The sequence below is a fragment of the Anabrus simplex genome, chromosome 1 (assembly GCF_040414725.1).
Source record: "Anabrus simplex isolate iqAnaSimp1 chromosome 1, ASM4041472v1, whole genome shotgun sequence".
In the NCBI taxonomy this organism is placed as follows: Eukaryota; Metazoa; Arthropoda; class Insecta; order Orthoptera; family Tettigoniidae; genus Anabrus; species Anabrus simplex.
This window is the reverse complement of record NC_090265.1, coordinates 1122328816-1122347544: the sequence shown is the minus strand read 5'-3', so window position 1 is coordinate 1122347544 and position 18729 is coordinate 1122328816. Positions and strand designations below refer to the sequence as shown.

Below are 18729 nucleotides of genomic sequence, written 5' to 3'. Positions count from 1 at the left end.
TTTCAAGACTAAAATGATGCCAGTATGTAAGGAATCCAAGAGAACTGAATGTCAGATTGGTGATAAAAAGCCGGAACTGGTGAATAATTTGAAGTATTTAGGATGTGTGTTCTGCCAGGATGGTAATATAGTAAGTGAGATTGAATCAAGGTGTAGTAAAGCTAATGCAATGAGCTCGCAGTTGCAGTCAACAGCATTCTGTAAGATGGAAGTCAGCTCCCGGACGAAACTATCTTTACATCGGTCTGTTTTCAGACCAACTTTAGTTTACGTGTGAAAGCTGAGTGGACTCAGGATACCTTATTCATAATTTAGAAGTAACAGACATGAAAGTAGCGAGAATGATTTCTGGTACAAACAGGTGGTAACAATGGCAGGAAGGTACCAGAAATGAGAAGATAAAGCTAAGTTACGAATGAACTCGATGGAAGAAGCTGTGCGCATAAACCGGCTTTGGTGATGGGATTATGCGCGGCGATTGGAGGAGGATAGGTTACCTAGGAGAATGGTGGACTCTGTTATGGAGGATAACTAGAGAGAGATCAAGATGACGATGGTTAGACTCAATTTTTAACGATCTTAAGAGGTATAGAACTAGATGAGGCCACATCACTAGTTGCAAATAGAGGATTATGGCGACGTTTAGTAAATTCACAGAGGCTTGCAGACTGACAGTTAAAGGCATAACAGTCTATGATGATGATGTGTGTGTGTGTGTATGTATGTCTGTATGTGTGTATGTATATAAAGATAGTATCGTCCGAGAACTCACTTCTGTATCACAGAATACAGCTGATCGCAACTGTGAGTTTACTGCCTTTGCTTTGCTGCACTTGGATTCGGTTTCACTTAGTATACTGCCATACTGGTAGAATACATATACACACCCCAAATACTTGGTCTACTTGTTCCAGTTTTGTATTTCCTACGGTCATCATCTTAGGCTTTGAAATGCTAGTCTTCGTATCATACTCGCAGCATTTTTCAAGTTCTGTGGTATTTGATTGCAGGCTGTCAGCACAGTTTGCCATTAAGGCCAAGTCGTTGGCATAGTATATTTCCATCCAACTAAGTTCCTCCCCGCCAATTTATACCTTTCAGAAATTGATTCGTGTATACCGTGAACAACGAATTTGAACGACTACCCCTGTAACTTCTTAGAACCAATAAATCATTCTACTGTCAATTCTCATACAACCCGAATATAAATGCATTCGATTGCACGTAATAACCTATCCTTAGTCCTAGTATCCCCCTGAACAGCTAACATATTTTATCCCGGTACTCTGTGATAAACCTTCTCTAGGTCAACGACACATAAACAGAACTGTCTATTCCTTTCGTAGCATTTTTCAGTTACTTAATGCATACTGTAAATTTGGTCCTGGCAGTCCCACTGTGGTCTTAAACCACATTGGTATTCATCCAACTTACCGTACACCCCAGCATTGACCGCACCCTTTTTTCCAAATTACTGGTATACTGATCATTGGAATACCTCGATATTTGTTCCAATCCTTCCTGTTCCCTTGCTTATATAGGCCATATAGGTGCAATTACTGCTTTCCTCCAATCAGAAGATACCTTACTCATATTCCCTGCTAATATTTATTACTCTATGAAACCATTTTATTCCTACCATTTCAAGTCTAATTTCATACATTTCCGCTGCTGTATAAAAATGTAATTTATTTACCACCTTCTTCACTTCCTCGAGAATAATATCACTGGCATATACGTTATCCCCACGAATTTCATGGTTCGGGACTTCAAAAGGAAGATTTTCTTTTACACCGAGAAGATTTTCAAAATATTTCTTCCGTCTGGCCAGTGATACCCCGGGATCTACTAAAAGTTCACAGGATTTGCCCAAACCATTTCATTTCCATTTCTCTCCCTTTTTACTTTATTGAAGTCCAGAAGGTTATTTTGCTGTCTGATCAAGCCTTTGCAGGTTATTATTAAATTCTTCCCATTATTTCTTGCCAACGGCCGTAGCCGTGTTGAAACACCGGATCCCGTGAGATCTCCGAAGTTAAGCAACATTGGGCGTGGTCAGGAGTTGGATTGGTTGCCACGCGCTGTTGGTGGGGGGTAAGGGAATGGATGAGCGGAAAGGAACTGGCCACCCTACCGCACGTAAACTCCGGCTCAGGAACACCTCTGCGGAGGTTCGGACCTGCCTTCGGGCAGAATAACCGTTACCTACCATTATTTCTTAGTTTTCCTAAGTAGCATTTAATTCGAAATAGAGTTATGTAAGTGGATGCATATTGATCTCTGACTTCCAAGTTAATAATTTAAAAGTGATTTCTCCTAAGATGTAAGTCCATAGCCCTATTCAGATTATAATTTCAACACTTTAACCGTCATGTTGTAAGCGAATTGTCCCCAAAATCGTACTTCAGAATTAAAAATTGTTTAAACAAATATAAGATATCAAACCTCTATTTATGGTGAAACGTCCGGTTGCAAAAACGTGATCTCAGAACTAACAATTTTAACCGAATTAATTAACAGGAGGTTATCTTTGAAATTCTACAATTTCTATTTGATTAATCCTAAAGGACATTGTTTAAGATCTGTATTGTTCAAAACTGTGCATTAATAATAATAATAATAATAATAATAATAATAATAATAATAATAATAATAATAATAATAATAATAATAATAATATATTTAGTTTTACGTCCCATTCACAATTTTTACGGTTTTGAGAGCCACCGAAATGGCGGAATTTTGTTGCATATGAATTCTTATACACAATTTATATGTGTGTGTAGAATTAGACTCCACTAAATGTATATGAATAGGGATTGTATGAAAGCCACTTAAAGACAGACTGGCGATTTTTAAGCGGCATTTGCAAATTTTATCTTGGCATGCGAATACTTTATAGTCATGGGAGATTAACACTGAGCTTTTAAAGCAGACTAGTGAAGCTAACAACCTAGTGAATTTATTTCTCGCCATAATTTTACCCCCTCAACGCTCTGAGTCACGTTCATTACAATGATTGCAAAGGATGGGTAGAAAGTAAGACCACGGGTCCCTGATACCAATATACTCAGAAGGTATCCCTGAACTACCGGAAGTTTGTCGGTGGAGTTCGGATTCACCCTGTATATTACCTTATTACAAGGAACTGTCGTGAATTTTAGTGTAAAATGTCGTGAACTTCACATGGTATCACTTTTACATCAAATGTTTTACTCTAATACTCCTGACTATCTTTCTTCACCTCTTTCTTACCTATCATCCTATCGTGACTAGAGAAAAAAGTCTGGTTCCTCTCTTACCACACCCGTAAACCGATTTGCTACTTACAACCGGCCATTCTTAATCTCTGCGTCCAGATCACGGAATTCTCTATTTGCGAACATTAGGAACGCTTCTTCCCATCACACATCGAAGGTAGTTTGGTGTGACCTCTTGCTGAGTAGAGTGCATTATTATTATAAATTATCGGTTTCTCATGCCGGATTTTTCTTACACATCTATTGTCAATATCACAAGTATGAGCAATATTGTGGCCAAGACATCACGAATTAAAAAATATATGTTTGTAAATTAAAAATAAAAATACAGAGACGCAGGGAATTGTACGGAAATGGGGAACCTATATCTTCTTCAGTTCTAAGACTTCGTTGGCTTTAGCGACTATGTCCGCAGCCTCTCATAGTCGCTAAAGCCAATGAATATGGTGAAAACATGGCATTCGAATATCTGCAGACCGAGACCCTCAATAGGCTGTTAAACTACAGATTAGTTTTTGTTGATATCGTAATCATAACTGCAAGACGTGTAGTTTCGAGTGGTGGCCATGTGGTTAGGAGCGCGCAGCTGTGAGCTTGCATCCGGAAGATAGTGGGTTCGAATCTCACTGTCGGCAGACCTGAAAATGGTTTTCCGTGGTTTCCCATTTTCACCTGTACCTTAATTAAGACCACGACTGCTTCCTTCCAAATCCTAGCCCTTTCCTATCCCATCGTCGCCATAAGACCTATCTGTGTCGGTGCGACGTCTAGCTTAGTTTCGGGTGTGATCCGAACCACAGGAACAGAATGAACAGGAATAATGTGTTTTAATCAAAGAATTCCATTCAGGATTGACCAGAAACGAAACGCGGCCCTTTTGGTTACAAGTCAGTAACAATGCCACTCGGCTAACATTCTCGTGATCGGAAGACAAGAGTTAGCCGAGGAACACTGGATGGGAAATATGCATTAGTGGAGTCTGACACAATGAGTGAAAGCAATGCAATCCCGTCGTCACCACGCCAAGTTTAGCCAGCCGTTAGACCTGAGAACACTGCTACCTCTTTGAAACGTAATCGTAAATTCGGTGGTAGCGTTATCTATATCAAAGGTGATGACAATGATGGTAATATTAAGGGGAAGAACATTGAACATTATCGGGATAATTCTCAGTTCAGATGTCCTCAAAAGATGCACCCTCTACGCCTGCTTTCATAGATTACGAGAAAGTATTCGACCGAGTAGACTGGGACATTCTTTCATTATTAGAGAAGACTGGTTGCCCAAAAAGGAAATCATACTGGTGGCATATTTATACAAAAGGCAAGAAGCGGTAGTCAGAATTGGTTATAATTACTTGTACCCGACAAAATATTTGCAAGGGCGTTCAGCAAGGATACTTACAGTCACCAGGATTCTTGAATGTTTTCGGCGATGCAATCCTTAATGAAACTTTGGGGCGAACAAGTATGGGTCTAAAGGTAGAAGGTTGAGTTGTGAACACTCTGAAATTTTCAGATGAGCAAACTGTTCTGACAGGAAATCCTGGCTCTCTAGAAGAAAATGATCCTACGTATATGTAAAGTTCTGAAAAATAAGGAATGAAATCAAAGTGGCAAAGACAAACGCGATATAAGCAGGTAAATCGGGGAAAACATGTCAAAAGTCCCATTCATAGTGAGACTCACGAACAAGAAACTTCTTTTAAATACCTGGGTAGGATACTGTCAACAAGATGCCAAAGCGCCGCTTTTAATTATAAAGACAGTGTTCTGTAAATACCAGAAAATGCTACCAGAACTGTTCACTGAGTATTTTTCAAGTTTCATTACGTCGCTCCTACACATATAAGTCTTATGGCGACGATGGGGCAGCAAGGGGCTGGGAATGGAAAAAAGGGAAACCACAGAAAACCATCTTCAGGGCTGCCGACACTGGGGTTCGAACCCACTATGTCCCGAATACTGGATACTGGCCGCACTTAAGCGACTGCAGCTATCAACCTCGATACACTGAGTTTAGCTCAGGAAGCAATTCGTGAAGTATTTTTTGGTAAATGGAGTTGTATGGTGGTGAAACGTAGACATTGAACTCGTATTTATTCATCTGAGATGTGCTGTTGGAGGCGTCTTCTTAACCCTGACAGTAACACGTCTATAAATATCGCTTTAGTTACACCACACGTTTCGAAGACGTGTCACTCAAAGCCTATTATTTAAAGTTACATTAAAGTTACCAGATGGAATGAACAAGGAATAGAGGTGGTGGAGGGGATAACTCTCCTCTCCTTATGAGGAATAGATGGCATTCATTCGCACAACACGTCAGAAAAACGTATGGTGTTACTGTCAGGATTAAGATCTCCTGGACGGGTCGAGTCACAAATGCGCATGCATTTAATCGAGGTGGTGAAGAAAGAGTAATTCTTATGCAATTGCAGCAAAGACAACTCGTTTGGATTAGGCGCATGCTGCGACATGGAGGTATACTACGGGAAATAATAGAAGGACGGCTGGGGGTTAGAAAACAGCGTAAAAGTTGAAGAGCTATCACCAGAGGAGCAATCTAACCAGATAGATGGATATTCTAGGAATCATTTTATATGTATATGGGGCGCGTCCTTCTTTGTTAGACTTTTCATATCACTGTTCTCAGAATTGTGCTTTATAATACTAATACTAGCGAGTAAAATGTTCAGTCTCTAGAAATATAAGAATAATGTTCTTGCTACAGATTTTTAGAGACGTTGGAATGTCAGTATTTTGTACTTTATGTGTATGAAACACGTGGAATTTAGTTGTCACAGATGAACGTCCTCAAACACCAACGGACTCTTTTGGAATCATACCCACAGTCCTGAGGTCAGCGCTCACGAAAGATGGAGATGATACTAAGGAAAGAGCGGTTATACAAGTTGAAGGCTCTGTGTATACTGTATATTATCGGAGGAATGTGAAAGAAAGCAGGGGCTTTGTGGTCACCACATATATTTCACAAGATGTGTATCTCTGGAGGAGGAAAGTATTAGATAAGACATGATGTATACTGAAAGGGACAGATTTACCTCTCAAGCTTCATGGAAGAACGGTTTAAATTCACGTCAGGCTATTTACAAAAAGAATTTTGCCTTGCATGGTAAAGAAAAGTCATGTCATCTCCGTACAGACCATGAAGGCGTTTAGAGGAAATGGAAGTTAAAATATTCCATTAGTCGTAGACTCAAACAGTAAGGGAGATAGCCTGGTGAGTTCTCTGCCCTTCTGCCTTTGTCCCCAGAAATGTACCTGGTACTCATTGTTATTGTAGGTTGAGTGAACTCAAGGGCCATGTTACAGCTCTCATTCCTAAGTGTTTCGACTTCTTGACGGCGATCGAACCGTGCATCCTTCAGGGTGAACCGATTACGGCTAACCGATCACCACCTCGGCTAAGCAGTCGGGATGGTGATAAACTGGTGGAAAATGAGTAAACAACATCCAGATATATATAAAAAAACGGAGAGTTGCAATTTTGCGAAAAGCGAATGCTAATGAAGCAATGCAATTTACATTTCAATATGACTGTACTTATACAATTGTATTTGTCCTATAGAAGGCTCGGACTGTGACACGAGACATACATTATTGTAATGTACTACCATGTGGTGTTGTTATGCATGCCTAGATTCTGTCGTAGAGATGCTGAATATGCTTCTGGGGTACAGCATTGGCGGGGGACGTGCATCTCATACAGTTCCACAAATGCTCAATAAGGGAGAGGTCGGGAGATCGAACAGGCCATGACTGCGTGGCTGCAACAGCATGTTGTATTATTTGTTCAGCATAGAAACGTGGAAGTTAAGGTCCCTATGGTCATGTATGAAGAATAGGAGGACCTATTGCATGTATCCTGTTGCTGCTAGAGCTCTATTTCGATGACAAATGATTTTTTAAAATTTTGAATAACACAGCTCCCTACACCTTCGTTCTTGAATGATGATGTTGTTGATGATTATGATGATGATGATGATGACGATGATGATGATGATGACGATAGCGATTGTTGTTGTTTTAACATGTTCGTGATCGAGTTCAATATTATTTTCCCTCCTTCCTGCCGTATATGAAATCTTTCAGTCTTCTGTATTGTTGAGGTAGATTTAAGAAAGATACGTAAATATGACAGCGCTGTTATGTGAATTTCGGTAATTTTTGCGTGTACCACTGGTGGAACACGACGGCCCACAGGAAATCAGTGGTACTCATCCGTCAAACAAACATAATTTGAAAGCAATACACTACGAAGTACCTATAAGTGAGCAGAAATACTAACAGATAGAAAATATACAATATGTATAGAACACAAACGACAGTGAACAAATATTAAAAAAGAACAAGATACTATAATTATAATCATTGTCGACCTTACTTATTATTGACTTTGACTATACTGCTTCATACTACCGAGCTCGATAGCTGCAGTCGCTTAAGTGCGGCCAGTATCCAGTATTCGGGAGATAGTAGGTTCGAACCCCACTGTCGGCAGCCCTAAAAATGGTTTTCCGTGGTTTCCCATTTTCACACCAGGCAAATGCTGGGGCTGTACCTTAATTAAGGCCACGGCCGCTTCCTTCCAACTCCTAGGCCTATCCTATCCCATCGTCGCCATAAGACCTATCTGTGTCGGTGCAACGTAAAGCCCCTAGCAAAAAAAAAAAAAACTGTTTCATACTAGTACATCATAATTTTGTGTTTTGAACGTTCAAACATCTACGTCATCGGTCAAAATATCTTGGTAGGGCTTTGATGAACACATGGTGCCGGGTACTTCTTTCAAGGTCTACGTCGTGTATACTCAGGTAGACGCTATTTACTTTACTGAATAGCATAGTGTGACTCTCTCTTCAAGCATCTTGTTGTCAACACAACTGTAGACATGACCTCTCGGACTATTTTAAATGTTTCTAGCAGGGATTCTAGCTGCAACCACAGTCTAAATTTGCGATGTTGTGGCGGTGTGATCTGTAAATGTTCATCTGATACGCGGATCTTAGCGTTCTGTAGTGCCTGAATCTGACCTTTGGGTATGTAATCTTCCCCTTGCAATCCCACAAAACACCAGTGCATTGTCCAAACGTATAACATATACAGTAATTTACTTAAATCTACTAATTAACCACCGACAAAGGAATAACGCAGATTCGTATGAACCCATATGCTTAGAACTTACAATAATTGTTTCCAGTAAACTATTACTTGCTGACAAACTACAGTAGCAATATATAATTTATACCCAATCAACCAAATAAATATCTGAAACACTTTCATTTGCAAGAGCTTCAGCCGTGCGCAGCATCAGCAGAACAGAGGAAATCTCAATCCATAATAATAATAATAATAATAATAATAATAATAATAATAATAATAATAATAATAATAATAATAATAATAATAATTTCGTGTGGCTATTTCTAGCCGAGTGCAGCCCTTGTAAGGCAGACTCTCTGATGAGGGTGGGCGGCATCTGCCATGTATAGGTAACTGCGTGTTATTGTGGTGGAGGATAGTGTTATGTGTGGTGTGTGATTTGCAAGAATATTGGGGACAGCATAAACACCCAGCCCCTGGGCCATTGGAATTAACCAATTAAGGTTAAAATCCCCGACCCAGCCAGGAATCGAACCCGGGACCCTCTGAACCGAAGGCCAGTACGCTGACCATTCAGCCAACGAGTCGGACGTCTCAATCCATAGTAAACCTTGAATACTTTTATTTCGTTAGAGTTGAGATTTTTGTGATCGGCGGGGATCTAATACCGTTAGATTCTTAAATGGAATGGTCCAAGTTAGTTACTTATTTGTGAGAGGGATTTAAGAACCACGGTCTCCAGGGTGCTCCTGTCTTAAAACGTCAGCAGACGTATTGCGTACAGAAGATATCTCACCATCAGCATATTTATTTTCTGAGCCCCAGCGCTGAACACACAATATGATAAGGTTGAAAGAAAATAGCTCTATAGATCCGTAAGCATGTAAATCATGCATGGGTCATGTATTATAGTATTTGCCACAAGGAGATGTCGATAACATGTCGTCGCTGCGGTGCCAAAACCACGAATGTGACAATGCTCTTCCTATCCATCATTTCCCTTAAGACTGGTTACACCTCCCAGCCACAGTCCATCAGAACAGTTTCCTAATTCTACAGTGTAAAGGTAAATGAACCTTAAATACATCATACTTTAAGAGTGGGTAAGTATGTCATGCAAACATACATTCCTACAGTACGGTACAGTAAGGTCCATATTTTAATTCGCGGTTTTGGCACAGCACAGTAACTCCCATGGATTGAGACGATGCAATCATAAACTTTTGAGTAGACATTAAAGTCACATCTACCAAAATGAGGGCTAGCCTTCTGACAGGTAAGCCTGAACGCCAGACACACCCGGTCTATTTATTCCTTGGAAATAAAGACCAATTTTGAACATTGTGTAAGACGTAATATGAAGTGTGAATTCAGTTATCCATTTCTTAAATTCGGAGGTTAACGGACAGGTTTCCCATCATAAGTAGAGAAACAAACCTCTTCGAGAATTAACCACATAAATAAACTCTGAATACATTATTCAATGTTGTAATAATAATAATATAATAATTTCGTGTGGTTATTTCTAGCCCTTGTAAGGCAGACCCTCCGATGAGGGGGCGGCATCTGCCATGTGTAGGTAACTGCGTGTTATTGTGGTGGAGGATAGTGTTATGTGTGGTGTGTGAGTTGCAGGGATGTTGGGTACAGCACAAACACCCAGCCCCCGAGCCATTGGAATTAACCAATGAAGGTTAAAATCCCCGACCCGGCCGGGAATCGAACCCGGGACCCTATGAACCGAAGGCCAGTACGCTGACCATTCAGCCAACGAGTCGGACATAATAATAATAATAATAACGAAGAACTCACGGAGGTAGAAATACAATATGTAGTCCTATTCAATTTCTATCTACATGTTTGTTTCTGTAGTGAACATTGAGAGTGTGTAACCTGAAGTTTCACAGAGCATCTGTGAAAAGGTATTTACTTACCGGTATCGGCTGGGGAGGCGTTACTTTCGCTGTCCCCGTGAGGTACAGGTACCAGGTTCAACAACTGGAAAGTGGCTAAGAGAGCTCGGTCCTGCTTTTCCCCCGCTTCCGAGCCTCGTCGTCCCGCCAGCACGTCGGCTGCAGCCGTCCGCAGCTCCCTAGAACAAACAAACATCCTTGGTCTTCATTACGATTTAGTAGATTTTGGTATATTTCAATTTCTCTGTTGGTGAGATCGTGTGGTTATAAAATATTACTACCGTTAACAAATACGTTGCAGTTTGGAGATATCCTGGTAAGAAAGTTACAGTATAGCAACGAAGATATATTTAAAAACAAATTACATAGCAAGAAATAATTGAATAAAAAGATACAACAAAAAATACAACAATATATTATAACGGAAATACTGATTTAACCATATACTGTACCTTGGAGGAATATGTTTGAATGATTGTTCCAAAAGGCAATGGAAACAACTGATTACTAATATCTATGAAATATAACTTGGGATGAAAAACACACGAGATTATATATTTTTGAGCAAAAAAAAAAAAATGTAAATTTTTTTCTTTTTTCGTTCCGATTATCATAGTCAAATTTAGTGTCTTCTGATCCCGACATATTTCGTTGAGCAAAGGCGAAGAGGAACTTAATTTGGTATTTTTTTCATTACCCTATGTACTGTACAATAAGTTATACTACCTTTCATTAATGGGAAGGCACTTACATGTATACTAGTGCACGTACTTGTTATTGAAATACCTAGAGTAAGTTCCCTGAGAATAGAAATGAGATACCGTACGGTCCCAGAACTTTGGTATACTTGAAATTTTTAGTATTTTGTGGCCAAAAATATTCATTTCAGGCAAGAAATCAGTACAGCCCTCAGAACCACCCAGTACCTGCTTACACACTATCTCCCATTGGTCACATCCATCAGCCGCGTTAACACATGCACAAATCTGAAGTGTGAGGGGAGATGGAGAGAACGGAAATACGAAGATATCTATCATGAACGAAACACACGCGGACGGGAAGTTACTTGCTTCCCCGCCTGCCCACACGTCCCACTGACTTGACAATGAAGGGAGAGAGGAATGAAGGGAGGAACCACACGCCTCCTTCAAGGCAACAGACGTAATGTGTATGTCAACTCATTGAGGCTCAAATTCTCCAGTTTCTTTGTAATTCTTGTGTGCGGGGTCTGGCTGAATTGTTAGCGGTCTCGACTATGACTTCATTATCAAATGGCATCGCGCTGAACCACTGTAAGAAAGAATGGCCCTTATTTTCGTCAATTTAGGCCCTGTTTACTACTACTACTACTACTACTACTACTACTAGTAATTGTTATCATCAAAAACCAAAGTAAAAATAACCTGTCATTAAATACAGTGATTATGATTATCAGAGACGCAAGGGCATTTCGAAAACCGTTCCTATGAAGTTATTGTCAGCGCTGATCAAACAATTAAATAAAAAAAATTGGGGTGGGATTACACAGCATCGCAATTAAAATACACTTAATTAATTGTTTTCTTTGATTAGGAAAAGCTAGTATAACCGGAATGTTTAACCATACGAACTTCTTAATCAGTTCCTGAAAAAATGGAGTTGGGAGTGGGTTCTGAGTGCGCAACGTCGCAAGCCACACCTCCTGGAAGACAAACACAAGTGACGTTGTCTTGGTTACTCCTCCTTCATCCTCAGAGTTTGCGAATATCTTCGCCCAAACGTTCTTTGTTTCCTTTTCCACCCGAAATTCTTGTGTTAGCGTTTGTACATACCACTGAAACTAGTTATCCGCACCTGAAATTAATAATTCCTTACTTATTCAAGGAATTGAGGTTAGTTTTTCAGAGAATGAATTGCTAGATTGTGTCATAGAGCAAAATCCGGTTGTAAATTAAGCTTCCACAGCAGGCCATGAAGAAGCCGGGGGGGGGGGGGGTGGCAACGTCGAAAGATAGCACCACAAAATCAGCCGTTTTGGGCACTGCCACTTACAGAGCCAGAGGGAAAGTTGAATGTGACATCTTGAGTTGGCGTTACCATGGTTAAATGGCTGGCCATTCTTCGATCAGTCTCAGAGAGGAGTATTATTTTTGGAAATATCTCGGAAACGGTTGATTTTAGGGACCTAAAATGTCGTTTCCGCGAGTACTGTTTCTCGCAGTGAGGAGCGAAAACTTATCTGTGTCCGGTGCTTCTACGACAACTTCGATACTTTCCCTATGTTATGGATTTTTATTTTGTTTTACAACATGGAGTTAATTTGTCCTCTGCAACCTGTCCGAGTTCCTCATGCGGCTTGGTGTAAATTTTGGTACTGTTCAGTGGAGGTGTGTAGATTTTTATAACGAACAAACTTACTTTAGGTTTCATAGAGCAGTAGTAGTATTTTGTGACGATAAATATTCTAACGATGTCTATATATATTTGCTACTTGTTTTACGTCGCACCGACACAGACAGGTCTTATGGCGACGATGGGATAGGAAAGGCCTATGAATGGGAAGGAAGTGGCCGTGGCCTTAATTAAGGTACAGCCCCAGCATTTGCCTGGTGTGAAAATGGGAAACAACGGAAAGCCATCTTCAGGGCTGCCGACAGTGGGGTTCGAACCCACTATCTCCCGGGTGCAAGCTCGCAGCTGCGCGCCCCTAACCGCACGGCCAACTCGCCCGGTACTGTCTATATTCTTGACCCGACAATACGCTATAAAACTAACACAGCCGGGCTGAGTGGCTCAGTCGGTTGAGGTGCTGGCCTTCTGACCCCAACTTGGCAGGTTCGATCCTGGCTCAGTCCGGTGGTATTTGAAGGTGCTCAAATACGTCAGCCTCGTGTCGGTAGATTTACTGGCACGTAAAAGAACTCCTGCGGGACAAAATTCCGGCACCTCGGCGTCTCCGAAAACCGTAAAAGAGTAGTTAGTGGGACGTAAAGCCAATAGCATTATTATAAAACTAACACAATCGATCAAGCTGAAAATGTCGATAATGAAAAAAGGAGAAATATCATGGAAGTTATGACATTGCCTTTTTCTGTGCAAGGGTAACGATTTATCGATTGGTGGCTTAATTTAGGGATAAATAAGGGAAATGAGAAATATTATCGCTGACTCTGTAGACAATGTTCAACCTCATTTTTGTATAAGCAATCAATAAATTAATATTATTGCTATTTGGTGGATTTTTTAAGCTGTCTCTGGGATCTTGTAGCAAAACAAGCAACAACATTTTACGATAAATGTTTTCTTTCTCTATTATTATGTCCGGCGTTTGCGAGGTGGCAGACGTACGAACATGGAGAATGGAAGAAAAATATAAAAATGCAGAAGAGAAAGTTGTCCTCTTACTAGACATACAGAAAAATGTCTTTGGGGACCGATTGTGAACGTAATTCGAGCAATTTATAAAGATAGAATATTGAGGAAAAGTGAGGAATTCACCTCTCGTACTTGTGTTGGAGAAGAAACATCACTTTAATGGCTCTCGTTCCTTCACTCACGTTCTGTCGCCCTTCTTTTGTTGTTCTCAGCTTGATAGCGCACGTTTCCGCCAGAGAAGTTGAGTATGCGCAGCCTCTAGCGTAGATATAAGAATTTATTATCCTGAGTGCTCCACTTCGATTCTCGTTCACGAAACATAAATGAAACATTTTAAAGCTGTCTACTGCTATAGCGAAAGCACTCAACTCTCGCTGCAGGAGGTCTAGCTTCGAATGTGAAATTAAGGTTAGATTGGATTAGACGATACGGGAACGATTTACTTGTTCACTACAGTGTCCATCAATATCGACTACTGTGAAATTAACTATCCGAAACTGTTTTGTATTCAACAAATTCGACATCTCCAGAAATGTAATACTTCCTTTTCTGGCGGTTTGACGTATCACGAAGACATGTGGATTTTCAATGATACTGGTTTAGGAAGGACAAGAACTGGAAAATCTAATGGCTGGGTCACTTATTTGATTCATTCGTTCACAAGCTCAAGTTTCAGACACTTCTCACTTGTACTATCAACATACGAATTAACATTCGTGTACTTTGATAAATACATTCGAGGTTTAGTCAAATATGAATGGCACTCTCCATTAGATTACTAAACTATACTAAAACAGAAAAGAAAGTTTTCTGCATAGTCTCCACTAATATCTACACATTTTTCCATTGGATGCCAGTTTCCTGATTTGTCCTCCATATAAATTCGATGGCTACGTAATCAGTTGCACACGAAGTCATGTACCCCACCGTCATTGATCAAAATGGAGGGGACCATTTCACATTAACCTTACTTAAGAGTTTATTTACCGGACGAGTTCGCCGTGCGGTTAGGAGCGCGCAGCTGTGAGCTTGCATCCGGGAGATAGTGGGTTCGAATCCCACTGTCAGCAGCCCTGAAGATGGTTTTCCGTGGTTTCCCATTTTCACACCAGACAAATGCTGAGGCTGTACTTTAATTAAGGCCACGGCCGCTTCCTTCCCAATCCTAAGTCTTTCCTATCCTATCGTCGCCATAAGACCTATCTGTGTCGGTGCGACGTAAAGCAAATAGCAAAAAAAGAGTTTATTAATCCTATCCGAGAATACATGAGCAATTTTTGATATGTCAAGCTCTTGTCTCTTCTTAATATTGTTAAAGAGGGTTGGGAGACAAATATGAAAACAATGGTTGTATTAGAACACAATTAGTATCGAGAACGTGGAAAAGGTTTAGGAGCGGTAAGGGATACAGAAAGAGAACAGATGAAAGTAGATACTCCGAGCAGAAAGTACAGCCCTAGCATTTGCCTGGCTTGAGAATCGCGACGATTGCATGAAAGATTTCTCAAATGAGATTTCACGTCCCTGTGGTACTGATTCCAGGTAAAACTAGGTTTCCGTGGCTAAGATGTCGATATGAACAGTCCCGTAAAACTACGAATTACCATATCTAATTAAGATTGCCGATGAAATGTATGGCTATTTTAGTGCCGGGAAATCCCAGGACGGGTTCGGCTTGCCAGGTGCAGGTCTTTCTATTTGACTCCCGTAAGCGACTTGCGCGTCGTGATGAGGATGAAATGATGATGAAGACAACACATACACCCAGCCCCCGGGCCGTAGGAATTAACCAATTAAGGTTAAAATCCCCGACCCGGCCGGGAATCGAACCCGGGCTTTCTGAAACGAAGGCCAGTACGCTGACCGTTCAGCCAACGAGTCGGACAAGATTGCCGATGGTAGGATAAGAACTCAGCACCTCCCGAATGTTAACAGCTGTACTGGGTTGCAAAGTTTCTCCTAGCTGAGTCGAGCATTGCTTCCACTTTCCCGAACCGGCCTTCCCATTTCCACATCCGACCTGTTGTCCAATACATGATCCGTTCCAAACCTTAGAGTATTAGGTTTGTGAGGACTAGGGAACTTTCATTTCCACGCCCTTCGCCTTCTTCTGTCCTAGCCTTTTGTATTCAAAGGTCCAAACCTCCCTCTTCTGATTAGAGTTAAGAAGGGTTGCTAACCAATTTGTGCCTTCCCTTAGATCAACCACCTATCCAACTTGCTCGGTATTTTACTGTAATATCTGAGTGACACCGTCTCTGTCTTGTCGTCAAGAAAGCCACTTCTTATACTCTTGAGTAGTAGTAGTAGTAGTAGTAGTAGTAGTAGTAGTAACTAGGTGTGAATTTTGAACCATATGGTGCAGCAGCAGAAGAGGTGTGTTCCTAAACCGAATGATATAAGTGTCCATCCCATGGAGGATATTTCTATCGATGGAGCCACGCAGGCTCATTTTGATTTAGGCCAAGGTTTTGAGACGGGATGCCCTTCCTAACGCATAAGTAGAGGAATAACCTTGAGTGGAGCTTTTAAAAGTAGGACAGATTATAGAATTAAGATAAATTTGGAATTTAAGAGAACAAATTGGGGCAAATATTCATTTATAGGACGAAGGGTAAGGGATTGGAATACGTTATCAAGGGAAATGTTCGATAATTTTTTTTTTACAATTTGTTTTACGTCGTACCGACACAGATAGGTCTTATAGCAACGATGGGATAGGAAAGGCTTAGGAGTGGGAAGGAAGCGGCCGTGGCCTTAATTAAGGCACAGCCCAAGCATTTGCCTAGTGTGAAAATGGGAAACCACGGAAAACCATCTTCAGGGCTGCCGACAGTGGGATTCCAACCCACTATCTCCCGGATGCGAGCTCACAGCTGCGCGCCCCTAATCGCACGGCCAACTCTCCCGTTATCACATTGTTAGAAAAGCTTGTATTTGTGTGCTGAAAGCTGCTGAGTAGGTAGCTTCTTCTCCCAAGTTTTACCAGGTGTCCCGCCAGCGCCGCACTTTCTACTTGTAAGTGTCCCACATGCACCATTGATGAATGAGATGTCTAATTGATTTTCACAAAGGTGTTACTGCCTCAGGCCGGTCACATCAGAATACGGAGACATAACAGCTGGACGGCCACTCACTGCATGTTCCTCAGCGCTACCCGTCTAATGCGCCCCCTTGCGTTAGAAAGCCTCGTTTTCGAACACTCAGTAGTAGGCTGGTATTTGGTGTAGTAGCACCACAGTTGCTGTCAACATATGAACATTGACTGGTGTATTGAGTAAAGCGAATACACAGGCACACTTTTAATCTATAGAGAGCCTGGTCGGAATGCAGCCCAAGTTCGCAGACGGTATGCGCAGGAGTCTCCAAATAGCCGCATGTCTTCTGTACACGTATTTCACCGAACAGAGTTGGAATTAAGAGCTAATGGATTGTTCAAGGCGCATACCACATATAAGCAACTCGTTTTTTTTTTACAAGTTGCTTTACGTCACACCGACACAGATAGGACTTATGGCGACGATGGGACAGGAAAGGGCTGGGAGTGGGAAGGGAGCAGCCGTGGCCTTAATTATGGTACAGCCCCAGCATTTGCCTGGTGTGAAAATGGGAAAACACAGAAAACCATCTTCAGGGCTGTCGACAGTGGGGTTCGAACCCACTATCTCCCGAATACTGGATACTGGCCGCACTTAAGCGACTGCAGCTATCGAGCTCGGTAGCAACTCTTTGGTAGAGAAGTAAGTGTACAAATCAATGCCTTATTAAGCTTTATTTTCTGTGTCTTTGGCGTGTTGCAGACCGTGTGTAGTAAAATAACTGCTATTTGTTTCACATTCGAAATACAGCACGTTGTAGCGTTGCTTTGTAAACCACCGATTAAGTATCCCCTTCATCATTAGTGTATGTGGGTCACTTACAAGAAGAAAGTTCGTGGGCGGAGGGCCCCTAGTATATTCATAAGACAAAATATATTCCTACTCAAAATGATTCTCTTCATTAGTCTCTCCTTCTCAGAAACCGGAGAACTACACGAACAGACCACCTGAGGAGGGCTCTGTGGTCGTTTATGAAACAAATGATAGATGGTAGCAACGTTTCTCAGACCCTGGAGCGTTTACGTGCTAAGAGTGTGGAAGTGGATTGTACGTGCTACTCTACGACAACCAAACCTATCTCCATCTAGTCTCCTCTTCGTCCCCGTAAAATTATAAGGATTATACGACATGACTATGAATGGAACTGTACGATGGTTTTGAAGACCTCGCATGCTGCCTGGGTATTTAAATTCTCCACTCTTATTATTCGAAGAGAAGTTAATCAGCAAGTATTTCTGTATAAAATGACAAATGGTTTAATAGATGGCAGCGACTTACTTGCTATGGTGAACTTCAGTGTAATGTTAACTAATTTGAGGGCACGGCGACCGTTCTGCTGTGGACGTTCCATGCCCGTTAGTCAAAGAATTTCACCATTGGTTACAATATATGCACAGTTTAATCAAAGAGCCTTGAATGCAATGCCAATTTATGAATTTCTCTTTCACATTGGTTTATACATATCTGATTTTGAAGTTTCTTTATGGTTAGTATTATGCTGTCGTTACTAAATATTCCCAATAAATCCCCAACACTGTACATCAGTTCATTGTAGATTTAGCCTTATGAATAGAGTAAGGTAAATCCGGGACAGATGCCGCCCCGGTAGAGATGCCGCATACCCTGTAGCTAAAGTTTCCCATCGTTACAGCTAGATGGCAATATGTGTGGTTTTTCAGTTTCTAAGGAAGAACTACTGTCTGCGAGTGTATTACGCCAATTATAGCCGATATCATGAGGCGAGTACATGTTTCCTCCTGACAAAGTTTTTGCGTGTGTTAATTTATTGTATATTAAGTTGGCTTCAAATGCTTAAATCAGACGTTTTTAGTACAGTAGACGTCAGAAACATAACTGTAGTTGAGAGTAAGCTAATTTTGGGGCATGATAGCCTTGAGGTATGAAAACAGGAGGGTGCGGCGTCTCTCCCTGATAGTTGGCCTTCGGGCTGAGCAACGGTCGCTGTGCAGGCCAGAGC

General features: G+C 41.2%; 1 protein-coding gene across 1 annotated transcript in view; it reads right to left on the bottom strand.

Annotated features, from left to right (window-relative positions):
• The window catches only part of LOC136858200 (uncharacterized), a 490315-nt gene that overhangs the window by 214230 nt on the left and 257356 nt on the right, over nucleotides 1-18729 (bottom strand). The window contains exon 5 of the mRNA XM_068225417.1: nucleotides 10321-10478. Coding sequence (XP_068081518.1) covers nucleotides 10321-10478 — 158 coding nt within the window. The remainder of the gene's footprint in view (nucleotides 1-10320; nucleotides 10479-18729) is intronic.